General features: G+C 35.0%; 1 protein-coding gene across 2 annotated transcripts in view; it reads right to left on the reverse strand.

Annotated features, from left to right (window-relative positions):
• Positions 1–26521, reverse strand: part of SIL1 (SIL1 nucleotide exchange factor) — a 323522-nt gene that overhangs the window by 95485 nt on the left and 201516 nt on the right. For both annotated transcript variants that reach the window (XM_051978489.1, XM_051978488.1), the window contains one exon: positions 1362–1482. In XM_051978489.1, coding sequence (XP_051834449.1) covers positions 1362–1482 — 121 coding nt within the window. The remainder of the gene's footprint in view (positions 1–1361; positions 1483–26521) is intronic.

Raw genomic sequence — 26521 nt, forward strand, 5'->3', positions numbered from 1 at the left:
TTTTCCAACTAAAGAAAAATATTATGAATTTATGGGAAGTAACCCTGGAGTGCCAAAGAAATGATTGTGCCTATAAGGTGAGAACTAAGTTAAATTTTTCCAGTTCATTAGTTCAGTTCTATCCAAGGATTTTCTTGGTAAAGATACTGGAGTAGCTTGCTATTTTCTTCTCTAGTTCATTTGACAAATGAGAAAACTGAAGCAAACAGGGTTAAGTGACTTGCCCAGGGTTACATAGCACACAGAAGAGCATGTACAGTAAGTGTATGAAGCTGAATATGAATTCAAAAAGCTGAATCTTCCTGATTCCAAGGTCAGAGCTCTAATCACTGCACCACCTGTCTGCCTCTTTTCCAGTAGGGGTGACTTTTATGTTGGTAACTGCAGACTAGAGGCTAAATGACAAAATTTTAGGCAATATGCAATATGTAATATATGTTAAGATCATCATAAGCTTCCAACCAAAAAATCCTGTTTTTGGAAACTCAATTAAAAATCTATATTAACTACTCAAAATAAAATCCACCCAAACCACCCCACACACACACGGAAAGGAGATGTGAGGAGAGGGAGGGGAAAGAAGAAGGAAAGAAGAGGGGTGGAAGGAGAGAGGGGGAGGGAAAAAAAGAGGGAAGAAAGAGAGACAGACACAAAACTCCATATAAGGGGACTCACTATGTAAATACAACTTGTTTATTCAAAATACAAAGAACACAGTACAGCTAAATTATTTGGCTTCAAGTTATGTAGGTCACATTTAAGCATCATTTTAAGTCTTTCCACACAAGTCTATGAAGTAGGTAATACAAGTATTCTTACTTTCATTGTCCAGATGTTTAGTGTTAAAGAACAGGATAAGCTAATCTGCTGAAATAGTACTTTAATTTCTAGATTACATAAACCACTGTAATTTAAACAAACTGGAGAATGTTTGAATTAGTTAAAATTCTGAATTATAACTTTTTTTAATGCAGATGTGATTTCCTTTTTGTTTTTTTGCTTTCTAAAAAAAAGCACTAGTTTAAAAAAAATGAGGGACTGGGCTATAAGACCTGTTTTAATGAATAAATAAGGTTCATCTATAATCAGCTCATTAACTGTTAAGATGCAAATGGAACATCCTTAAGTTCTTATGAACAGTTGTGTTTTATTAAAGGTTAAATCTTTTCCTAAAATCTTAGTCAAACTATTCATTTACTTTGTGAAGCTAGTACAAAGATAAATTTCAGTCCATTTCTTGGTGCTTTAAACAGAGAGAATTGAATTTCTGAGGCTTTTTTATTGTACTTTGAATTTAGGAATATTACTCTAGTTAATGTCAGAATTATTACAGAAACCAGCACCATAAACTCATACTTTACCTCTGGCCTTTTTTTTGTTCTTTCAAGTTATTTTGGTATTTCTCCTCATCTGAGAGCTTTACTTCTCTCTCTCCAGTCTGTAGATTCAGACGCACATGGGAACCAGCGGGGACAGCTTGATCTAAAAGCCAAAGGAAAGAATACTACATTAAACCTAATGTGGAAGAGAAGGAATTCTGAGTTCTGACCAACCTGAAAGGGTTCTTTCTTACCTTCACAAATTTGTGTGACACAAGAAATTGCTCCTGCTGGTGAGAGGCTCCTCACTTACTAAAATGACAAGTGCCAAACAAGCTGAATTTAAGCATTAAAAAAAAAGCCAAACCCTTTAAATATACGTCCTCTAGATCTACCCTTAAACAAACTCTTTCACTCTCCCCATACACACACCTATGGCTCCATGCTTAAAGTAAAGAATAGGTAAGCTCCTGCATCTGAAACAATGTGGGGCCTATAAAAACCTAAGCATTTATGCTTTGGATGAACTAGTTATCAAACAACAGAATTTATTTCATGCCTTAATACTCAAAAGTCCTACACTAGAACATTCTGTGAACATAAAAGAAAAAGAATAGTGGTACCTCCCTTAAGGAACTTATTATCCAATTACAAAAACAAAATATATAGAGCATGAAAAATAACTGCAACATGTCAGTAAGAGAATAATAAGTTACTGTAATCTGAATTGCTTAAGTACTCGAAAGATAAAAAGTACAGGTGTGATTGGTGTTAGGAGGACTGTTGGATCTAGGGACACTATGTGGAAAGAATTTAAAGACAAAAATTGGCAGAGAAGAAGCAAAGGCCATTTCAGGCAGAGGACAGAGTAAGAGGAAAAGCTGAGAAACTTTTAATTAACATACTTGGGATGAGAGCTAGCAAGCAGAGCAGCTTAGGCAGGGAAATATAGGGAAGTACCCAGAACTAAGAAGACAGGGGGCTGGGCTGCAGCAAAGAGTTGTGACCAAGGATTATACAATGAAAAATAGCCTTAGAATAAGCTCTTCCCAAGCTGATTTCACTCTAAGTACATATGACGGGAACAAATGTACAAGTAGTGAACAATACCTTGTTAGTTTTTCTCTAGTACCTACCTGAGTCTTTTGGCTTAGCTTTGTTATCTATAAAAGGGAAGACTGATTCCCCACTTTCAACAAAAAGCTAAAAAAGGACATGGACTCCAAAACCTATTAGCTAAGAATATTCTTAGAAATCACAAAAAAAAAAGGAGGGATGGAGAGAGATAGGGCATTCTAAAAAAGTAACAAATGACAGACTTCATGGACAACTTTTTTCAAGTGAAAATAGCTTCAAGTTTAATAGCTTTTGCAATTATTAATTATTAATAACTAGTATTGTTCCATATATAGTGGATTAGTCATCCTGTTGTCAGTTCATCCAGCAACTAACTCATTAAGGTTCTTGCTATCTTAAGAAATGATGCATAAAGATAAAACTAAAAAGTTACAGCAAAAAGAAAATTAATGAATCCAAGATAAGATAGAAAACAACAAAATAGTAAAAAATCATTAGCAAATTTACGTGATAAAGGTTTGGTATCTAAAATACAAAAACAATTAACAGATATACAGTATATAAGAACAAAAGCCATTCTCCAAAAGACAAGTGGTCAAAAGATATGAACAAATCATTCTCAAAAGAAGAACTGTAAAGAATCACAATATGGGGGCAGCTAGAAGGTGCAGTGGATAGAGCACCAGCCTTGAAGTCAGGAGGACCTGAGTTCAAATCTGACCTGATACTTGACACTTTCTAGCTGTATGACCCTGGGCAAGTCACTTAACCCCAACTGCCTCAGCAAAAAAAAAAAAAAAAGAATTCACAACCATATATAAAAGAGTGCTCAAAACCACTAATAATAGGAGAAATATAAATGAAATTCTTGAGATTTCACTTAACACTCTGCAAATTGACAACCATGGCAAATGATCAGAATAATCACCATTGGAGAGGTTGTGGGAAGTAAAGTACACTAGTAAAAATATTATAGAACTCTGAGTCAATAAAAAAAAATTTTTGGAAAGTATTTGGAATTATGTGAATAAAATAATGTAAATTTCCATATACTCTGACCAAGTGATTCTGCTATCATGCTTCTACCTAAAGGATATCACTGATAAGAAAAATGTTTCCTTATACACCAACATATTTATAGCAACATTCTTGCATTCACAAAAACAAAAACAAAAATCTGGAAACAAAATAGATTTTATTAATTAGAAAATGACTAAACAAATTGCAGTATGTGAATGTAATTGAATATTATTGTACTGTTAGAAAAGAAAACAAAGAAGCATGGAAAGATCTATATGAATTAATGCAGAATAAAATAGAGTCAAGAAAACTATAACTACAACAACATTTATGGAAAGAGGAGCCACACTTAAAAAGAAAAACAACTAAAGGTGAATGTTACAAAATTACAAATAACAAGCACAGCACCAAAGGAGATAAAAAGATTCCCCAAATTCCAATGTGGTTTACCATACATATATTCATATCTCTACAATACATTGATCAGGTTTGTTGGAGGAGGAGGAAGATGTTCCTGTCCTCCCCCAACACCCCAAATTGTTTTCAAAAATGGTTTTCTGAAAGAGGAAGGAAAAGAGACTGGAAAATTCTTATGATAGAAAAACACATCCAAAAATTATTAAATGATAAAAACTAACAATAAGGACTTAAGTAGCCCAGGTACTGCCCTCAGACTGCTACACTAGCCAAAGAAAAAAAAATTCAGTGGCAGAAACAGAAATTTTATTGCCTGGAATTGTCAAAAGGAATAATCCTTTTGTGGTTATTTTTATTTATTATATTTATATTATATATCATGTATATATATAACATATGTATATATGTTTTATATATATATTTCCTTCCCACAAGAAGAACAAACCATATAACATTTATTTTAAATATAGGATATGGTCATTTAAAACAAAACTAAAACATGAAAGAAAAAACCTCCATGGGAGTAGAGGCAGAAAAGAATAATAAAAGATCATTTTGACCCCACTAAGATGCATACCAAGTTTGTAAGCATCTCTAGCCCTCAGACCAGCTCAATTTACATACTTCTTAGGTAGACACTGAGTATAAGGCCCTGTGCTAAGAAGTGGGCACACAAAAATAGAAACAACTCTCCCTGCTCTGCAAAAACTCACATTTCAATCCAATGTAAAATATGTACAAAAATAAGTCAGTATTAAGAAACAGAAAAGATCTAAGCCTTAAAAAGAGCTAAGAATTTTGAGAGGAAGACCATGACAAAGGAAGGCATTACAAAAAGTGGGGGTAGCATTGGCAAATGCTGAGAGGTGGAAAATGGAAAGTCAGGTTTAGGAAAGTGCCAGTATTGGGTATGGCAGGAAAAAAGGAGGAGTAAATAAAAGGAAATAAACTACTAAACTACTTTTCCTTTGTTATTTCATTTTATTTCCTTTTATAATATATATAATAGTCCCACAAGACCTTCCCAAACTTTTCATAATTCCTCACCAAGAATATCTTGAGTTCAGCACAGAAAAAAGAGTGGAGGAGCCTTTGGGAACTTAAGACTGACTTCATTTTTCGGCCTCCTACTCCCATGCAACTGTAAAATGGTATTAAGTGTTTATATAAATGACTGGATTAGTAGAAAGGAATAGCATACTTGAATGACTTCATCTGCAAAGAGGGCTTACTGGAAGCAATAGCATTTAGTACCAATAGTACTAGAATGGTAAAGTTCTTCACAATTATTCACACTTAAATAGTGCAAAATAATTTCAGTACATGACTTTTTTTTTCCCACAATAAGGAAGACAAATAACAGATTTTTCCTATTTTATAGATGAGGAAGCAGGCTCATAAAAGTTAAGTGTCTCCTTAAAAATCATACAGCTACTAAGTAATAAAGCCAGGACCCCAGTTCTGAGCTTCTGATTTCAAGTCCAATGCTACTCTTGTTCTGCTCCCTGTAGAGTCCTTGAATTGCTTTTTCTCTCTAGAAAAAGGAAACCAAACTTCCCTACCTTATTTGCAGTGACATTATTTCAGGAGAACCTGAGTTCAAATCTGATCTTAGACACTTAATACTTCCTGGCTATGGGACCCTGGGCAAGTCACTAAGTCCCAATTGCCTCAGCCAAAAAAAAAAAAAAAAAAAAGAATTATTGCTTTCTATTTCAATATAAAGATTGCTAAATTTTGTCCTTTTAAAACTCAGTGTGAACAAAAGCTACAGGGAGTTCAATCTGAGAGGAGGAGAAAATATACACATTAAGCTAGAATGGTCATATGAAAAACATCCATCCACTGCATCTATTATAAACTCCAATCTACTGTAGGCTTTGACATCGTTCACTAACAAAACGCATTTAAAAATGGGATGGTATCTCTCTGGTTCCTTGAGATACCAGAATACAAATCAATCATCCCAAATCCAGCACTGTGTCCAAAGGTAAACCCAAAGAGTATTTAAATGAGAATAGATTCTATCAGGTAAAAAGGGAAAACAGCTTTGGGATTTTTTGATAAAAAGTAGTTCAATCATAGGCTTAAGCCAATTTTTCTACAATGCACTAAAGAGCTGGTTTATAAAAGCAGCCATTAAGCTTCAGGCTTCCCATTTCCACTGACATCAACCCAATGCCCACTCCTCCTCTATATCCCACCTCCCACAATTACTTCCTCTGACTTCTTCCTCTGGGGCTGTGGTGACAAATGCTCGTCCATGCATTTAAAAAAAGGCTTGGACAGGGCTGCTAATTAAAAGATTTGTATTTCCGCAAATTTGTTACAATGGTAAACTTAAAACAGCCAACTTGATTCCTAGTGGGCAGTGAAGCTGTCTAGACTGTCTATATCAATGTCATCCTTTTCTGAATATCTATATGTCTAGTCTGCATCAAATAATTTCACGCCTATTTAAAAGATAAAATCTGAGTGTCATTATAACCATTTTGTTAGAGGTAAATCATCCCTAATAAGATTATAAATCCCACAGTATATAACAAAACCATAGTATAAGGCTTAAAAAGTAGTGCTCAATAAAATCTATTGAACTGAAAAACAACTTTATCATGCCATTTCTGTTTTTCACCTAGCACATCAACTTTCTAAGTATATAAACCCTAGACAATGACTTTCGAGTTAACACAGTAGTGGGAAATTTCAGGAAGGGGGAATTATTGCAGAATTTAAAAAAAGAAGAAACCATCACAATAATATAAAGGAAAACAAAAATAAAAGTCTTCAGAATTCTGTTCATTATTCAATCATGACTTCAGGAATCTAACTGTGAGGAGCAATTCCTGCCTCTCATTAGAGAGGAGGGTCTAGAAGTGCAGAACAAGGCAAACATCTCTAGGCATGGACACTACATTTATCTTGCTTGACTATACCTGATACAAGGGGAAAACTGAGGATGGAATGAATAGGAAGTGACATTGATTTTTTTTAATTCAAAAAACAAAGAAAAGGGCATCAGAAAAATTTGTTTTGAAATAAAGCAGTAGTAGAAAATGTTTCTCTTTTTATTAAGTTATTTAACCTATCCAAAAACCATAGAAAGTATGGGGACAAGACATGCCTCAAAAAAATGAAAACATATCTCGCTATAAATTTATTATGTTTATAACTGAAATCCTTTAAAAGTTTAAAGTTAAAAAAAAAACAAACTAGGGACAACATACACAAAACTTCATTTGAAAATACAACAATTATGTCAAAATTTATTTCAATTTTAATTAATTAAAATTAATCAAAGAATTAAATTAAAGAAGTAAAAGAGACGAGAACAAAAATGTAAGGGAGAAAAGAGATTTGCCATTTAGCAGAAATAATAGTAGGGGCCACCAGCTTTTATGGATCCCCTTCAGGATTTCTGGGATTCTGGAGGCTAATCTAACCTTCTATACCAATTCTCTTCACCAGCCCCAGTAACCAAGTACATAACAAGAACTGAAAGGGCAAATTTAAAAGTAGGGAAGGCAGAAAAGAGATGAATGGAATTCAATAACTCTAATTCTGCTAACAGTAAGGGTTCCTTTCACTGCAAAGGACAACTAAACAATACTCTGGGTTGTTAGAGAAATTTTAACTAACAATAAAGTTGAAAATATGTTGAGAAAGAAAGAAAAGAAAAGAAAGGAAAAGAGAAAAGGAAAGGAAAGGAGAGAGGAGAGGAGGGAGAGAGGAGAGGAGGGGAGGAGAGAGAGGGGAGGGGAGAGGAGAGGAGAGGGGAGGGGAGAGGGGAGAGGGGAGGGGAGGGGAGAGGGGAGGGGAGAGGGGAGGGGAGAGGAGAGGGGAGAGGGGAGGAGAGGAACGGAAGGAAGGAAGGAAGGAAGGAAGGAAGGAAGGAAGGAAGGAAGGAAGGAAGGAAGGAAGGAAGGAAGGAAGGAAGGAAGGAAGGAAGGAAGGAAGGAAGGAAGGAAGGAAGGAAGGAAGGAAGGAAGGAAGGAAGGAGGAAGGAAGGAAGGAAGGAAGGAAGGAAGAAGGAAGGAAGGAAGGAAGGAAGGAAGGAAGGAAGGAAGGAAGGAAGGAAGGAAGGAAGGAAGGAAGGAAGGAAGGAAGAAGGAAGGAAGGAAGGAAGGAAGGAAGGAAGGAAGGAAGGAAGGAAGGAAGGAAGGAAGGAAGGAAGGAAGGAAGGAAGGAAGGAAGGAAGGAAGGAAGGAAGGAAGGAAGGAAGGAAGGAAGGAAGGAAAGAAAAGAAAGAAGAGAAAGAAATGAAAATGTGTTGGCCAGTCCTGAACTGCCTCTAATGTCAGTCTAAGAAAGTCATAAATATAGGACAACAGAACAACTACCAGAAGTGAAGAGTAAGATCATAGCCAGAGAAATAGAAATAGGGACCTTAACAATGGGGGGTAGGTTTTGGGGAATGGCTGAATAAGTTAGGGTATATGAATATTATAGAACATTATTGTTCTATAAGAAACAATCAGTAGAATGATTTCAGAGAGGCCTGGAGAGACTTAGATGAACTGATGCTGAGTGAGCAGAACTAAGAGATCATTGCAGACAGCAACAAGATTATACGATAATCAATTCTGATGGATGTGGCTCTTTTCAACAATGAGATGACTCAGACCAGTTCCAATGGAAGAGAGCAATCTATACCCAGAGTGAGAAGTAAGGGAACTGAGTGTGGATCACAACATAGCATTTTCACTTCTTTTGTTGTTGTTTGTTTGAATTTTATTTTCATTCTCGTTTTTTTTTCTTTTTGATCTGATTTTTCTTATGCAGCAAGATAATTGTATAAATATGTATAACTATATGGGATTTACATATATCTTTACCATTTTTAACATACATTGTATTACTTGCCATCTAGGGGAGGGAGTGGGGGAAGAGGGGGAGAAATTGGAACATAAGGTTTTACAAGGGTCAATGTTGAAAAATTATCCTTGCATATGTTTTGAAAATAAAAAAGCTTCAATTGAAAAAAAAAAAAGAAAGAAAGAAAGAATAGTGAGTAGGGCTCTAGAAGATAGCAAGAAAAATTGTCCCAAGAGAAGGTTTTGAGAACTTAAGCAGGAACAGATCTTAAGAAGACATAAGGAGAGGTTTAACACATTCATCACAATACTTTTTTGAAGGAGCAAAATAACCGGGACACATATAGGTTGTTTCAATACAAAAATTAAAAAAAAAAAATTCAAGCAAATAATTATATCAAAATGCCCCAAATCACTAATGATAGGAGAAATGCAAACTGAAACAACTCAAAGATTTCATTTCACACTTATCTGATTGGCAAGAATAACAAAAAAGGAAAGTGATAAGAGATGTCAATGTTCTATCAATAGAGTTGACAAATGATTCAACTATTCTGAATGAGAATTTGAAATCAAATCAAAAAGTCACTAAACCAGTAACCCAGTGATACTATTGCAAGGCATATATATACTCTTATCAAAGAGAGAGGGAAAAAAAATTCCATTTACAAAAGAATTTAAAACAGCATTTTTTATTGTAGCAAAAAAGCTAGAAACAAAATGGATACACATTAATTAGAGAACAAGCTACCATTAATGAATAGTATTAAGAAATAAGTATTGTACCTTAAAAAATAACAAAAAAAATAGAGAAAAGATAACTTGTATGAACTGACAATAAATAAAATTTTAAAAAACGGGGAAAAGTGAATAATGACTACAATAATAAAAGTAAGAGAAATAAACAAGGAATAATAGCATTATGGATTTGATGCTTGCTAAGAATGAAGAAATGATTGTTGGAGCAAAAATGATGGGAACTTTGAAAAGAAGCAACCATTCCAATATAGCAGTATGAAAAAGAGAAGAAAATGAGACATATAGTCCAATATGCAGATTAGACTATGAGAAAGCAAATTTAAATGAGTTCAGAAAGAAAATAGGTAGGATCACAATTTGACTAATTTGAGAAAAGTCAGTGCAGGAAGGATGAGAAATATCTATGAATGAAATTCTGAAGACAAAGAGGGAAAATTTCAATTGGGACAAAAATCAGATTCCTTACTTGACTAATGTAAATGTACAGAGAATTCATCAACTTAAGTTTAAAAAACTAAATGTACAGAGGATGGAAACAAGGCCAGATAACTAGAAATGATTTCTAAAAGTGTGTTGTGGTCTTACAAAAACAATATTGAGAATAACAAACTTGAGAAAGAGTTTTGGCTAACAAGGGAATCTAAGGGGAAAAAAAAAAAAGAGTTTTTTCAGTTATGCTGGAAGAAAAAGAAGGTTCAAAGAAAAGATAAGACCCTTGTTCAAGGTGGATGGACAGGGAAAAGCCAGAGCTACTACTATTTCTTCTTTTGTTCTGTTTTCTCTACAGAACAAAATGGCTTTTGTTTTGGAAATGACAAAATAAAAATGACTAGAGGAATAGAAACTCAAGAAAAGGTGAAATTAAAAAAGTACTTGCCTTTTCTAAGATGAATTTAAGTTGCTTAGATCAAGTGAATTACATTCTTGGTCCTAAAATTGGCTGAGTTATTATCACTGCTGTCTGGAGAACGGGAGAGAACCCACAACTTACTGATTTTCAAAAAAGGAAAGAGAATAGTCTGCAAATAAATGACCAAAATGCTTGACTTTGATTCTTGCAAAATTTCTAGATGGAACAATAGGAATTAGATGATAATATAATTCAGAACTGACTAGATGGCTGAATTCAAAGAGAATTCAGTGTCAATGTAGTAGAAAGTCTTGAGTAGGTCTGTGCTTGGTCTTGTGCTGTGAAACATTTTAATCAATGACTTAAATAAGGACACTGATAGTATGCTCATCAATTTTGCAAATAATACAAAGTTGAGAGGGACAACTAAATGACAATGTAGGATCCAAAAAGACTTTGACAAACTAAAGGAACTGATTAAAATAAGAAAGATTTCTTTTTTTTTTTTTTAATTTTTTATTATTTTTTATTTTTTATTTTTTATTTAATGATTACTTTATAATGACAACATTATTCCTTGCACTTGTTTCTTTTCTGATTTTTTTTCCCCCTCCCTCCCTCCACCCTCTCCCCTAGATGGCAAGCAGTCCTTTATATGTTGGATATGTTGCAGTATATCCTAGATACAATATATGTTTGCAGAACCGAACAGTTCTATAAGAAAGATTTCAATTGGGATAAAGGCAAATATATTTGTGTACCCCTTCAAAAAAAAACCCCAAAACTCTATAAATTAAGATAGAGATGGTATGAGTTATAGTTTCACTTGTTCTGAAAAGGGTTTTAATAAATGATAGATAATATAAATCAGCAATGTGGGATAGCACACTAAAAAAAAGTGAATTAAAAAAAAACCAGCTTGAAAGAATAAGACTATGATAGTCCCACTGTATTCTACTCTTGTAAGGCCTCAACTGGAGCACTACGATCAGTTCTGGTCATTGTTATTTACTGTAGAGGACCGCAGATATTGGGGAACTCTGAGAAAATTGGTGTGTATTCTCATAAATTTGACACATTTCTTTATATATTTTAGAAATGAGACATTTATCAGAAATACTAGCTGTAAAGATTTTCCCCCTAGCTTTGTACTTCCCTTTTAATCTTATTTCTGTTGGTTTTGTGTAATGTCCTGGTTATTTCTCTGGAGGATCTCAGGATCAGCTTTGAACTTTGTGAAGGAGTGAAGTAGGCAGGAGAGCCACCAGGAGGCTGGTCAAAGATGGAATGTCTCTATTTCCAGTCCTCTCAGCCCTTAAATACCTCAATATGATTACATCATTACAGCACACTAAGTATGTGTGAACTAGAGAACAACTGCCATCACCTTACCAAGTACTAAGTATATATGAACTAGAGAACCATCATCTCATCAATCACACCAAGTTAACACCCTGCTATAAGTATCTTTGCTTCAAGTATACTTCTCCAGAGTTCCCCAATATCTGTGGTCCTCTGTTTACACACACACACACACACACACACACACACAAACACACACACACACACAAAAACCCCACAAACATTGAAAAGCTTATAACTGTTCAAGGAAGAAAAACAGGATAAATGAAGGACTTTCAAATCATATCTTAGGTTTGGTTAAAGGAACTAGGCATGTTAAGCCTAAAGAAAAAAGACTCAGAGAGGCATGATAGCGACGTTAACTATATCAAAGACCATTTTAGAAGAAGAATGACACTTATTTTATTTGTCTCCAGAGGGCAATGCCAGGAGCAATTTGTGAAAGATACAAAGAGGCAGCAAATGTTCCCTAACAATTACATCTAAGAGAGAAATGGACTGTCTCAAAAGATAGCAAGTTTCAACTGTTTGGAAGTCAAGGACTGAAAAATCAGTTACTTAGTATGTTCTACTAGAATGATTCCCTTCTCTCAAATTTTGTGATTTTTAGATAAGGTACAAGTAAACAACTAGAAAATGCTTCAAAATTGCGTTAAATGTGTCAACAATCAAATAGAACAAGTACAATGGTAAGATACTGCAATCTGGGTGTAAATCCCATTGCTTGCCATCTTTTACTTATTACCTCATTGACCATAAGCAGGTCACTTAATTTTTTGGATCTCAGTGTCAGCATCTGTAAAATGAAAGGTCTGAACTTTGCCATCTGGTAGACCAGAGGCACAAAATAAAACACACATTTTCAAATACAATCAAGATGTCCATTTGTTTTGCTTAACTAAATACTATATGTTATAAAAGGAAGGTTTCTGTTGGGACTCAGGGAAGCTGATGAGTAATGATAACAATACACAGATGGAGAATGGATAAATAAATAGAAAAGTGGATGAACAACGAATGAGAAATGAGCATCCATTGACAGTTTTTAAAATTCATTTAAGAAAACAGAAGGAAATTCAGAAGGGAACAAAAGACAAACTAAGCAGTTTTGATACTGTCTTGCTAAATGTAATAAATTAGTGAAAAAGCATTAATTAAATCTTCACCATGCGCCAAGCACAATGCTAAGCACAAACAGCTAAGTCTCTGCTTTCACACTCTAATTGGGAGAGACAAGACATAAAGAGAAGCCATATTTATAAAAAAGAAGGAGTAAAAAGGTAGTCACAAATGGAAAGAAGAAAAAGGCAGGAAAAAATGTAGTAAATTCTACTACTGTCATAAATTCACTTGCACTAAGTTTTGGGTTAGTATTCTTTAATGCATAAATGTGGTCATAATACTCCTTTTCCTCTGAAAACCTTCTATGATCCCCCCATTACTGAATAAACCATCTTAGACCTCCAACAATATATATCACTCTACCCTTCCAGGTTTGTATAATATTTTTCCCTTATCTATATTCAATACTCTTAATTCAAATCAAACTATTCTCCCCTATACACATAACTCATACTAACTATAAACATAAGTACATACTGGTTCTTTGTACTTGTCTCATACTGTTCCTTATGCCTGAAATGTTCATCTTGGCCAGCAGATTTCCTACTGTCCTTTAAAATACAACTTAGTTGCTATCTCCTACACAAACTGTTCCACACAATGATGTTTTCTATCTTCTATCAGCATAAAGCCCTATCATACCTCTCTAAATAACCTATCATATACTATGGAAGTTATCTGCATATTCATTTGATTTCTCCCCCTTAAGTAAACTATGTAACTCATACACCCACATATACATACATTATAGAGCTCTATAAATGAAAGTCAATAAATACTTTAAAAACAAATTTTGTTGAATAAAGAAAGTCACATGAAATACCAATCTAATCACATTCTGCTCAACTGCATCAAAACAAGTCATCAGGAAAATGAATTATCAATTTTATATTTGAAATGCTAATTACTAGCTTAACTTTTATTCCCAGCTCTTCAACCACTCCCTAAGCTTAAACTTTGACATCTCCTTCTTAATCAATCACTCTCTAAGCTTAAACTTTGACATCTCCTCCTTAATCAAAATGATACAGCAGAAATAATTCTCTGGATTTGAAGCAGAAGTGTTACCACAGCTTTCCAGACCATATTCATTTAATCAGATGAGTCATCCTGAAGGTCATGTTTAGGCAAGGGGTCAATAATCTCCACTGCTTAGTTTAAATCAGGAACTATAAAACTCCAAACTTCATTTTAAATCAAGATTTTCAATCTCTTTTTGTTAAGTCTAGGCTAGCTCCCTGGAGGCCTCAGGATCAGCCAGAGTCAGGATAAATTAAAATCCTTGGTCTTTAGGGGGAGAAGTGAAGGAGACAGATAAACTGCCACAAAGCTCCTGGATTCTCCAAGTCTAAAATCACCAACTTCTCTCCTTCTCCTCCTGCTGCAAAGTGAGTCTCTGGCTTCTATCACCCCACCCTCTAACACTTGACTACGATTATCCCCACATCAACTGTGAGAAGAGCCATTTTTCCAAACATATGCGAATAGGGTCATTGTCTCTTATCAAATAGGTAGCCTTAAGTGCTCCGTTGTCTGATTCAAGCACACCTTTTTCAGAGTTTCAGCCCTTTACATCTTTTCCCCACCAAAACTTCAAACCATGTTACTCACAAAGAGCTTGAAATTTATTTTTTTTTGTTTTTTTTTTGTTTTTTTTTTTTTTTAATTTTTTTATTTAATAATTACATTATATTTACACTCATTTCTGTTCCGATTTTTTTTTTCCCCTCCCTCCCTCCACCCCCTCCCCTAGATGGCAAGCAGTCCTTTATATGTTGGATATGTTGCAGTATATCCTAGATACAATATATGTTTGCAGAACCGAACAGTTCTCTTGTTGCATAGGGAGAATTGGATTCAGAAGGTATAAATAATCCGGAAGAGAAACAAAAATGCAGATAGTTCACATTCGTTTCCCAGTGTTCTTTCTTTGGGTGTAGCTGCTTTTGTCTGTCATTTATCAATTGAAACTCAGGTCTCTTTGTCAAAGAAATCCACTTCCATCAAAATATGTCCTCATACAATATCGTTGTCGAAGTGTATAATGATCTCCTGGTTCTGCTCATTTCACTTAGCATCAGTTCATGTAGGTCTCTCCAAGCCTCTCTGTATTCATCCTGCTGGTCATTTCTTACAGAACAATAATATTCCATAACATTCATATACCACAATTTACCCAGCCATTCTCCAATTGATGGGCATCCATTCATTTTCCAGTTTCTAGCCACTACAAACAGGGCTGCTACAAACATTTTGGCACATACAGGTCCCTTTCCCTTCTTTAGTATTTCTTTGGGATATAAGCCCAATAGAAACACTGCTGGATCAAAGGATATGCACATTTTGATAATTTTTTGGGCATAATTCCAGATTGCTCTCCAGAATGGTTGGATTCGTTCACAACTCCACCAACAATGCATTAGTGTCCCAGTTTTCCCGCATCCCCTCCAACATTCATCATTATTTTTTCCTGTCATCTTAGCCAATCTGACAGGTGTGTAGTGGTATCTCAGAGTTGTCTTAATTTGCATTTCTCTGATCAATAATGATTTGGAACACTCTTTCATATGAGTGGTAATAGTTTCAATCTCATCCTCTGAAAATTGTCTGTTCATATCCTTTGACCATTTATCAATTGGAGAATGGCTTGATTTCTTATAAATTTGAGTCAGTTCTCTATATATTTTGGAAATGAGGCCTTTATCAGAACCTTTAACTGTGAAAATGTTTTCCCAGTTTGTCGCTTCCCTTCTAATCTTGTTTGCATTAGTTTTATTTGTACAAAGGCTTTTTAATTTGATGTAATCAAAATTTTCTATTCTGTGATCAGTAATGGTCTCTAGTTCATCTTTGGTCACAAATTTCTTTCTCCTCCACAAGTCTGAGAGATAAACTATTCTATGTTCCTCTAATTTATTTATAGTCTCGTTCTTTATGCCTAGGTCATAGACCCATTTTGATCTTATCTTGGTATATGGTGTTAAGTGTGGGTCCATGCCTAATTTCTGCCATACTAATTTCCAATTATCCCAGCAGTTTTTATCAAATAATGAATTCTTTTCCAGAAGTTAGGGGCTTTGGGTTTGTCAAACACTAGATTGCTATAGTTGACTATTCTGTCTTGTGAGCCTAGCCTTTTCCACTGATCCACTAATCTATTTCTTAGCCAATACCAAATGGTTTTGGTGACTGCTGCTTTATAATATAATTTTAGATCAGGTACAGCTAGGCCACCTTCATTTGATTTTTTTTTCATTAATTCCCTTGAGATTCTCGACTTTTTATTGTTCCATATGAATTTTGTTGTTATTTTTTCTAGATCAATAAAATATTTTCTTGGAAGTCTGATTGGTATAGCACTAAATAAATAGATTAGTTTAGGGAGTATTGTCATCTTTATTATGTTCGCTCAGCCGATCCAAGAGCACTTAATATTTTTCCAATTATTTAAGTCTGACTTTATTTGTGTGGAGACTTTTTTATAATTTTGCTCATATAATTCCTGACTTTCCTTTGGTAGATAGATTCCCAAATATTTTATGGTATCAACAGTTATTCTGAATGGAATTTCTCTTTGTATCTCTTGCTGTTGGGTTTTGTTGGTGATGTATAAAAATGCTGAGGATTTATGGGGATTTATTTTGTAGCCAGCTACTTTGCTAAAATTATGAATTATTTCCAATAGCTTTTTGGTAGAATCTCTGGGGTTCTCTAGGTATACCATCATATCATCTGCAAAGAGTGATAGTTTGGTTTCCTCATTGCCTACTCTAATTCCTTTTATATCTTTCTCGACTCTTATTGCCGAGGCTAGTGTTTCTAATACGATATTAAATAATAATGGTGATAGTGGGCAACCTTGCTTCACTCCAGATCTTACTGGGAAAGGTTCCAGTTTTTCCCCATTGCATATGATGCTTACTGATGGTTTTAAATATATGCTCCTGACTATTTTAAGGAAAAGTCCATTTATTCCTATGCTCTCAAGTGTTTTTATTAGGAATGGATGTTGGATTTTATCAAATGCTTTTTCTGCATCTATTGAGATGATCATGTGGTTTTTGTTTGTTTGGTTATTGATATAGTCAATTATGTTAATAGTTTTCCTAATATTGTTGAAATTTATTTTAAATGGAAGTCGACTAACATTATGCTTTTTTAAAGTTGGTGTCCAAACAGAATTTGTATATGTGTTTTCAAACAGGTTTTATGATGAAAACAGTGTATATGCTTCAGAGATTAGACTTCTATGGAATATAGATAGTATACATCTAAATATTTCCCTTTCTACTACTTCTACCCCAATACTACTAATACTTCTTTGGGCTTCAGAGATAAATGGAAGTAGGGCATTTCAGAGGGGCCTATATAACCACCTGAAAATGGAAGAGAGAAATTCAATTGGCCACAATAGATACCATTCCCCCTCCTCAATTTCCACACCATACACAAAGCTCTATTATCCCTATAGTATTTTAGTGGGTTCCTGAACAAGACACTAATTACAGACAACAATCTGTTCACCACGTGCTAAGTAAGATACCAGCTCAGAAGTAGTGCTGATAATCAATCTCTCTATGCTCCTTCAATGAAGACCTTTAAGAATTGAATTCTGTAACTATCTTGACCCAGATTCAGCACAGTTCTGCTTGACTAAAGAGTTTGAAATTTAGTGTCCAGTTTTCTTTTTCTACCTAGAACTCTTTTTTCCTTGTAGACTGAAGAATCTCCAAAGTACCATCACCTCAAACTCTCTTCCATCTATAAAAAAATAATGAAATAAAATGTATACCATCCTAATGAAAGCTAAAACTCAAAGCATTCCAATTTATTTGTCTAAATGCTCCACATGGAAGACAGTAGGAAGACTGCAACAAGACTTAGGACTACCATAATAGATGTTGGTCATAAATGCCTTGTAATCCATTATGTCAATATATTTAGCTCCAAACTGAAATTCATTCAGTAAAAACCAGTAAATGCCCTAAGCCAATCCTGCCTGATGCCACTTGCTTCTCTGACTCTGCAGACATCAATAATCAAGCATGTCACAGAGAATAAAACATGATCACAGAATAATGCTACATAAACGCTAGCGCATTTATGGGGAATAAATGTCAAGGTAAAGCAGGAATATTTATTTTCAACTCGGGAGATGGCGATCTTGTGACAATGCCCTATTATGCTGGATTGATTTTTGTTTCACCAAATCACTAAAATATTTTGCAATCAGCATTTCAAATGGCTGCAGCTGCCATGGAAACAGTGTTTGTACTGACCTTCCCACTAAGTCCACGGTACCAGACCTAATGTGTATAATGAACCCATCAGCCAGACAAGAGGTACCATAAACAATGATGTACTTCCTAGCCTCTCTTTGGCAGTGCACCTGATGGTACTCCTTTACAACACAGATCTATGGAAGCAGTTAAGCAGATATTTAACAGTGAAATCCAGATAAGAGGGGATTATGGTCTCTCAGCACCACCTCAAAAATGGTCCTAGGGCACAAGTGTCCCATTTGGTCTAGTCACTTCTAAAAACTTCTTTAAAGTAATATAAAAAAGATAGCTAATTTACAACCCCATTCTTTTAATCTTGGTCAGCCAGATTTTCTCAGGCATCAGTTTATTTCTTCTTATAATATATTAGATGAAATAACAGCACCAGAGTCAGCTCCAAGGCAGCAACTCACTCTCAGGGGTTCTGCTGACATTTATAAACTGATCCTATTTCTCTCTAGTGTTTTATGTTATCAGCTAAACCTGTCTACTTAAATTATTGCCTTGTAACCAAATCAGAGTTATCTATTATTCTGGTATGTGTACATTTCTGAAGCTTTGTACCTATATCAAGTTTTGCAAGGGTAGAAAACAAGACCATAAATAAACAAATGGAAAACAGAATATGTTACCATTTCTTTAGAAACAGAAGCTAAAAGTCAGATGCATTATACGGGAAACTCCTAAAATGGCTGAATACAGATTTCAGAAAAAAAGAAAAACCTCCTCTATCATCTTTTACCTATCCTGTATAATCTCAAAGCTTCAGTGTCATGGGACATTGTTAGTCCTGCTATGTTAGATTCACAGGGCACTGAAAAGTAACTAATTAATTCTAGGACAAAGCCTAAAAGCAGGGGATATTAAAATGAAGATGGGTCACATTTTAAATCTACTCTATTCTTATGACTCAATATGATACAGGGAGAAGTCAGCTTATATCAACTAAAGCTTAATTTTATACAATGATCACATGGTTAAAAAATAAAGATGTGAAACCTGAGAAAATAAAAAATAAAAATACACAAAAAGTTCAGGAGGAAAATTTCCCTCCTTTCCAAGATATTTTTTAGATTTCCTAAGAAATGAGAAAAGAAAAAGATGTTTTTAAGTGTTTTTTTCCCTTAAATTGTTCTGGATTCTTCCCCAATCTCATCTTTTATATTCAAGGTAGATTAAATATAATTTTATAAAAAATTATACATAATACACTTTTATGTTCCAAAACAAACTGTATCTTTAGAACTATAGAATACACATTTTTATTTTTCCAAAAAATCAATTTTTCTATCCATAGCTTTGAAATTTCATATTTATAGCTACAAAGACATTATTAGTTATTATTCTGTCTTTGACTTTTTAATATAACTTCTCAAGGGTTAAGTGCTCTGGTTTCTTAGCTTTGAATTTTAATATTTTCCATAGAATTATGTCCCCAGGAAAAAAAAAATTGTTGATTGTATTTAAACTAAATACAACAGAGGGAAGAGTTTTTGCCTAGGGAAGAAATTTTTTTAGGCTTTAAAAAAAATTCATTTTCAGAAGGGTACCAACCTACTAAGTGAAACTGGTTTATCTCTGAGCTATCATAAGTTTCCTCTGTCAGTCCCATTCCTCTGCACATGTGAAACTATAAAACCAACTTGACAAGTAGGCAAGAATCCAAATCTAGGGTCAACTTCACCTCTCCAAACTGTCTCCTATTCTAATCAATTACCCCTTCCTTTCTGAGGAATATTTTCAAATAACACTGGACTTTCTTTAGCAAATCATCTTTCCAATACAAACTACTGATTCTCAATGCAAAATCTTATAAAAGTTTCAATTGTGAAAGTTCTAAAAGTTACAATAGGGAAGAGTGCAATGGATCTGGCCTCACAGGAGGATGAATTGAAGATGATGCTGAAAAGGCCTTGTACTTTCTTTAGGGTTAAATAAATAGCGACAATAGATTATGGCAAATATAAACAGGAAATGTATAATGGATACACACAGGGGTAACCTGCTACATAAAGTAATGGGTAACCACCCATATGGCATTATTTGAGGAGTCCGAATGATCTATCCTCCCCAATTCAGTTTTCATGTAGTTTTTAATGCTTATGTGAGACTTATATGAAGGAATGAACTCCAAAGGATACCCTGAAAAGAACTGGATTATCTCTAACACCAGAAGTACTAGTCCCCACCAAAACAGTCCTTATACCCCATATACCTTCATCCAGCTTGCCTGTAGCTCCACAAAGCTACAGTATGCATGGTGGCCATCTTGGCAGAAGGTTAAACCAGGTTGAAAGTAATCAATAGGCCTCAAACCTGTCAGTGAGTTAGGGGGATCTCCACCCCCAAGCATGTGAAAATCTTTCCCAGAGGAATGGGCAGCTAAGAACAGCTTGTTCTAAGGCTGAAGATGGTAAATTCAAGTGTTGTAGAGAACTTAAGAGCTTGGTCGGGCATCAAAGGCCACAAGGTCATCTGCTGCATTCATGCATCCTGGGCCATAGCCAGTGTCTTGACTTTTGTCCTGCCCCTGGACAATTGCACAACTCAGGAAGAGTCAGCAAAGCTAAAACTCTGCCTCACTCAACTCCAATTCACATGCCAGTTAAGACATCACTCCATGATGTCAATGGAACTCTTTAAAAAGAAAAGACCAGAAGTGTTTCTACTGGGTCTGTATCCCAAAGAGCTCATAAAAAAGGGAAAAGGGCCCACATATGCAAAAATGTTTGTAGTTGCAAGGAACTGGAAACTGAGTCAATGGCCATCATTTTGGGAATGCCTGAATAAGTTAGGGTAAATGATTTGTTCTATAAGAAATGAGCAGCAGGAAGATTTCAGAAAGGCCTGGAGAGACTTACATGAACTGATGCTGAGTAAAATGAGCAGGACCAGGAGATCATTGTATACAGCAACAAGATTATGTGATGATCAACTGTAATGGACTTGGCTCTTTTCAACAATAAAGTGATTCAAGGCAATTTTAACAGACTTGGGGCAGAGAGAGCCATTTGTATCCAGAGAAACACTATGGGGACTGAATGTGCATCACAAACATAGTACTTTCACCTTTGTTGTTTTGTTTTCTTGCTTGTTTTTTCTTTTTTCTTTTTTTCCCCTTTTGATTTGATTTTTCTTGTGCAGCATAGTAAATGTGGAAATAGGTTTAGAAGAGTTGCACATGTTTAATATCTATTGGATTACTTGCTATCTAAGGAAGGTGGAACATGGGGAGGAAAAGAGAAAAATTTGGAACACAAGGTTTTGCAAGGATAAATGTTAAAAATTATCTTTGCATGTATTTTGAAAAGTAAAAAGCTATTATTTTCAAATCAAATCAAAATAAATCAATGAATGAATGAATGAATAAAACTTTATCTTGAAAAACGCAAAAACAAAGGACCAATAATAACAGTGCTTATGTTGAAGATCTCCAATAAGAGTTACAAGTTTCATTAAGTGTACCAAGTTCATTGAAGATTAAAGAAAATCTAGGGGTAAGGGAGAAAAGAGGAGGGAAGAGGAGGGAAAAGAGAAAGAGAAAGGAAGTTTTATAAATATCTCGGTTAAGCCCTTTACAAATATTTCATTTGAGCCTCACAAAAACCCTTGGAAGATAAGAGTATAATTGAAGCTACTTTTGAAAAAACACAGTTTCTTCAACTACTGAAGAAACTAAGGAAAATAGTGGTTAAATGACTCGGCCAAAGTTAGAAAATGCCTGAAATCAAATTTGAACTCAGATCTTCAGGAGCCCATATTCAGTTATCAATCCATTGGGCCACCAAGCCCAAATACATTATTGACAATGGCTCACTAGTATGAATATAATACCTTTCCTCAGAAGATTTCAAAGTTGTTAAAGCAGCTAGGAAGAAGAAATGAAGAGGCACATAAGGATCTTTAGAACCAATCTTACAGAGTTACTAAAAGAATGTAAGAAATATAAGATGCAAATGTACTATACACATATATAGCAGAATGATTCAATTCAAAACCTGGCAAACGATAGCTCTCTTAGGGGAAACCAAACCCACAGCTACCACAGTCCCACCACTTTCTGCCAGCTCCAAGTTAGGAAACCTGAAGCCAACAAGTAAACACAAAATGCTGTTCTCCTGAGGAAGCCAGATAGAGACCCGGGATCTATTAGTATTGCATTTCTTCAGAGGACTAGAATTATGGGCAATGCCCCTTTCTCCAAAGGCAATTGTTATAACAGATACATACTCCCAGAGACAAAAAGATACTCAAGGGTCATCTCCATAATTGAAAGGAAGGCTAAATCTAATGGAATGCAAACATAAATTATGCATAAAAACCAGAAACAGAAGGCAGGGCCCTCCCCCCAAACACTCCAGATAACTCCAGATTCTAAACTCTAGTGGCAGAGAAACCAAAAAATAAAAGGAAATCAGGAAACCCTATCAAAAAAGATGGTATTCTTTCACTTTATCCATCATATGTAAGTACTTTTACTGATTTCATAGGAAAGCAATTGTTTTTGCTCAAAAGGACAGTCTACACAAATAACTATGACTGAAAAAATTCACCATTCACTGGTGATCAACCTTCTGTTGATCAGTCTGATTTATCTCCAATTACACTGTACAATTCAGTACAGTGTGTTCAGCCGTTTCTCCAAGCATATTCTGCTTGATAGGACCTGCCATCACTTGGGCTCAGTGGCACAACTTCAAAGACAGTAGTAGGGTCACATTTGTATCATCAAGGTGATATAATATGATTTTGATCTTGGGGGTGCTTCAGTTCTAACAATAAGTCAGTAATGCTAAATCTTCTGGCTTTGGAGTCTATCTCAAGGACTTCCCACACTATCAATCTAAGAACAACAATCTTTCTGATTCTGAATAGACCATTCCTCAATTCACTGCAGACTGTCAGAAATCTTCTAACTTCAGAAGAGATCCCCTGGACCAGACTCCTAAAACAATAGCGATAATCTTGTGAGTGATCACCAAATTCCAGACACCACTCCCTGACGTGTAGAATTAGCATTTCAATGATAGAAAGGTGGATAAATGTGTCTCCTTCCTTTAATTTCTCTGCTGAATTCTTTTGGAATTCAGTCTATTTGTACCAGTGCTACCATTACAATGAACTTTACCCCTTGGCTAAGGAGATGGTTTCAAACCTGCAAATTCTTTTGAGACACCTCAGAACAACCAGTCTATGACCCCAGATTTTTGGGATCCCCTTCCCACCCTCAACAAAGGGGAACATATGGAGGACATAGGAGAGATACTCAGGTATCTCTTCTTGTACAGAGTTACTCCAAAATAATGAAACCTAAAGAACTCTTATTATGAAGCCAAACCTAGCATTGATTTGCTTCCTGTTCTGCCAGGTCACCTTTACTTTCTTCTTCCTTCAAAGTCAACTGTTCCTGGAACTTAAACCACACTATCTCCATCTCCAACAAATAGAACTTGTCCTCCCAAGCATCAGGAACTACTAACTTTATAGCAAAACCAGCTGAAGAAATACAAAGAGAAGGGAAAAACCTAAGGGACATTCCAACTGGTTCCCCCCCAAATTGGCTAATGTCCACCAACAGTTTGCAAACTGCCTATACTTTTACTTCTCTTTGTAACTTAATGCTCAGTTATTTGTAAATGCCCCTACAAGGGTGGTTAGCACATCAAAATAGTGTTTTTCCTGCTTAGCAAAGTGATAATTTGGCCTTAGATTTAAACATGCAAAGAAAGCCAAAAAATAAACATAAAGATGGTTGAATTTACATATCATTCTTCGTATATTCACTAAATATCCCTAGTAAAGGGGGGTTAAAACAATAGATTGAAACTCTTAAATGTCAACCACTATAATTTGTTGATTGCTTATGGATTAAATCCTATTACATACATTATATATCCAAAGATCATATTTACATAAGTAACTATTTCCCCAAACAGGTAAGCTTTTCCAAATTGTACACAAGCTGGAAATGGCTTTCAGCTCAGGAATTAGCTATTTGCTGAAATTGGTAATGTGTTTAGATCTTATGTCTTTATATACTATTTGTATTGTTAAGGACACACAAAAAAACAGAGGAACTTGTTTAAGAAAAGAGGTCTTTGCTTTCCAGCTTTTATATATCTGTCACGTTCCACTTACTGCCAGTCTCCAAAACTACAACTTAAAATTCTGAACCTACAATCACCACACAAAGAAGTATAAGAAGTCATAACAGGACAAAGACAGATAGGTGGTAATGTGTGGGGATAGTCTAAAAGTTCATACCGAAAAAAGGGGGAATCAGATATACCTGGAGATTTTTCCCTTCCACAATTCAAATCCAGTCTTATTTGTATTTCCCACAGTTATGCTTCTTAATGAAAATGAATAAAGAGGGCTCCAAAACTGGAATCATGAGACAAGATAGTAGGTAAAAGTGAGAGGCAATATGGATCTTCCTATTTAATGAAGAGATGGCAAATTTTTTTTCAGAGATCAATTGGAGACAATCCAATTAATAAAGCCAAGAGACAGAAATTAACTGATTGAAACTTCCAAAATGTCAGGAATACAGCCCTGTGATGGTCTCTAGGATCAAGATAGAGGAGATCAAGGCTTCAGGCATTCTAGGAAGATTAACCAGAACTGTCCAAGTCTAACCCCTCTAGGGTTACAGATCCTTGAACTAGGCAAGTTTGTGAGGAGAACAAGAAACTTGAGCTCTCTCATGAACCCTACTGCTACTATTCTATTTTGAAGAGACAAGATAATCTAAGAGAAAGAACTTAGAACTCATCATCTATCTCCAGACCTATCTATATAATGTTTCCACTTCTTCTGTTTCCTCATCAGCAAAACACTTTTCCCTACCACTCTGCACAAAAATTACAGAAGAACAAAAAAGGATGTGGGCAAGTTTGCTTTAAAAAGACTCAAGACTGAAAACCACAAAACACTTTACACACAAATAAAGTCAGATCTAAACAAGTGGAAAAATATTACGTGCTCTTGGATAGGCCAAATGAATATAATAAAGATGATAATACTATCAAAACTAATCTATTTATTTAGTGCTATGTCAATCAAAGTCTTTTAATGAGGGGAAAAAAAACTATTTTAATGACCTAGAAAAAATAACAAAATTAATCCGGAAGAACAAACGGTCAAGAGTTTCAAGGGAACTAACAAAAAAAAAAAAAAAAAAATCAAGTGAAAGTGGCCTAGCTGTACAAGATCTAAAACTATATTATAAAGCAGTGGTCACCAACCATTTGGTATTGGCTAAGAAATAGATTAGCTGATCAGTGGAATAAGTTATGTCCATAAGGACAAAATGGTCAATTACTATAGCAATCTAGTGTTTGACAAACCCAAAGACCCCAGCTTTTGGGATAAGAATTCACTATTTGACAAAAACTGTTGGGAAAACTGGAAATTAATATGCAGAAACTAGGCATGGACCCACACTTAACACTGTACACCAAGATAAGGTCAAAATGGTTCATGATTTAGACATAAAGAATGAGATTATAAATAAATTAAAAGTACATAGGATAGTTTACCTCTCAAACTTGTGGAGAAGGAAGAAATTTGTGACCAAAGATGAACTAGAGATCATTATTGATCACAATATAGAAAATATTGATTGTATCAAGTTAAAAAAAGCTTTTGTACAAACAAAACTAACGCAGACAAGATTAGAAGGGAAGCAATAAACTGGGAAAACATTTTTACAGTTAAAGGTTCTGATAAAGGTCTCATTTCTAAAATATATAGAGAACTGACTCTAATTTATAAGAAATCAAGCCATTCTCCAATTGATAAACAGTTAAAGGATATGAATAGACAATTTTCAGATGATGAAATTGAAACTATTTCTATTCATATGAAAAGGTGTTCCAAATCATTTTTGATTAGAGAAATGTAAATTAAGACAACTCTGAGATATCACTACACCCCTGTCAGATTGGCTAAGATGATAGCAAAAGATGATGATGAATGTTGGAGGAGATGGGGGAAAACTGGGACACTAATGCATTGTTGTTGGAATTGTGAATGCATCTATCCATTCTGGAGAGTAATCTGGAACTATGCTCAAAAAGTTATCAAACTGTGCATACCCTTTGATCCAGCAGTGTTACTACTGGCCTTACATCCCAAAGAGATCTTAAAGAAGGGAAATGGACCCACATGTGCAAAAATGTTTGTAGCAGCCCTCTTTGTAGTGGCAAGAAACTGGAAACTAAGTGGATGCCCATCAATTGGAGAATGGCTGAATAAATTATGGTATATGAATGTTATGGAATATTAGAAATGGCCAGCAGAATAAATACAGAGAGGCTTGGAGAGACTTACATGAACTGATGCTGAATGAAATAAGCAGAATCAGGAGATCATTATATACTTTAACAATATTATATGATGATCAATTCTGATGGAAGTGAATATCTTCAACAATGAGAGGATTCAAATCAGTTCCAATTGATCAGTGATGAACAGAACTAGCTACACCCAGGGAAAGAT

This window comes from Antechinus flavipes, chromosome 2 (assembly GCF_016432865.1).
Source record: "Antechinus flavipes isolate AdamAnt ecotype Samford, QLD, Australia chromosome 2, AdamAnt_v2, whole genome shotgun sequence".
Classification (NCBI taxonomy): Eukaryota; Metazoa; Chordata; class Mammalia; order Dasyuromorphia; family Dasyuridae; genus Antechinus; species Antechinus flavipes.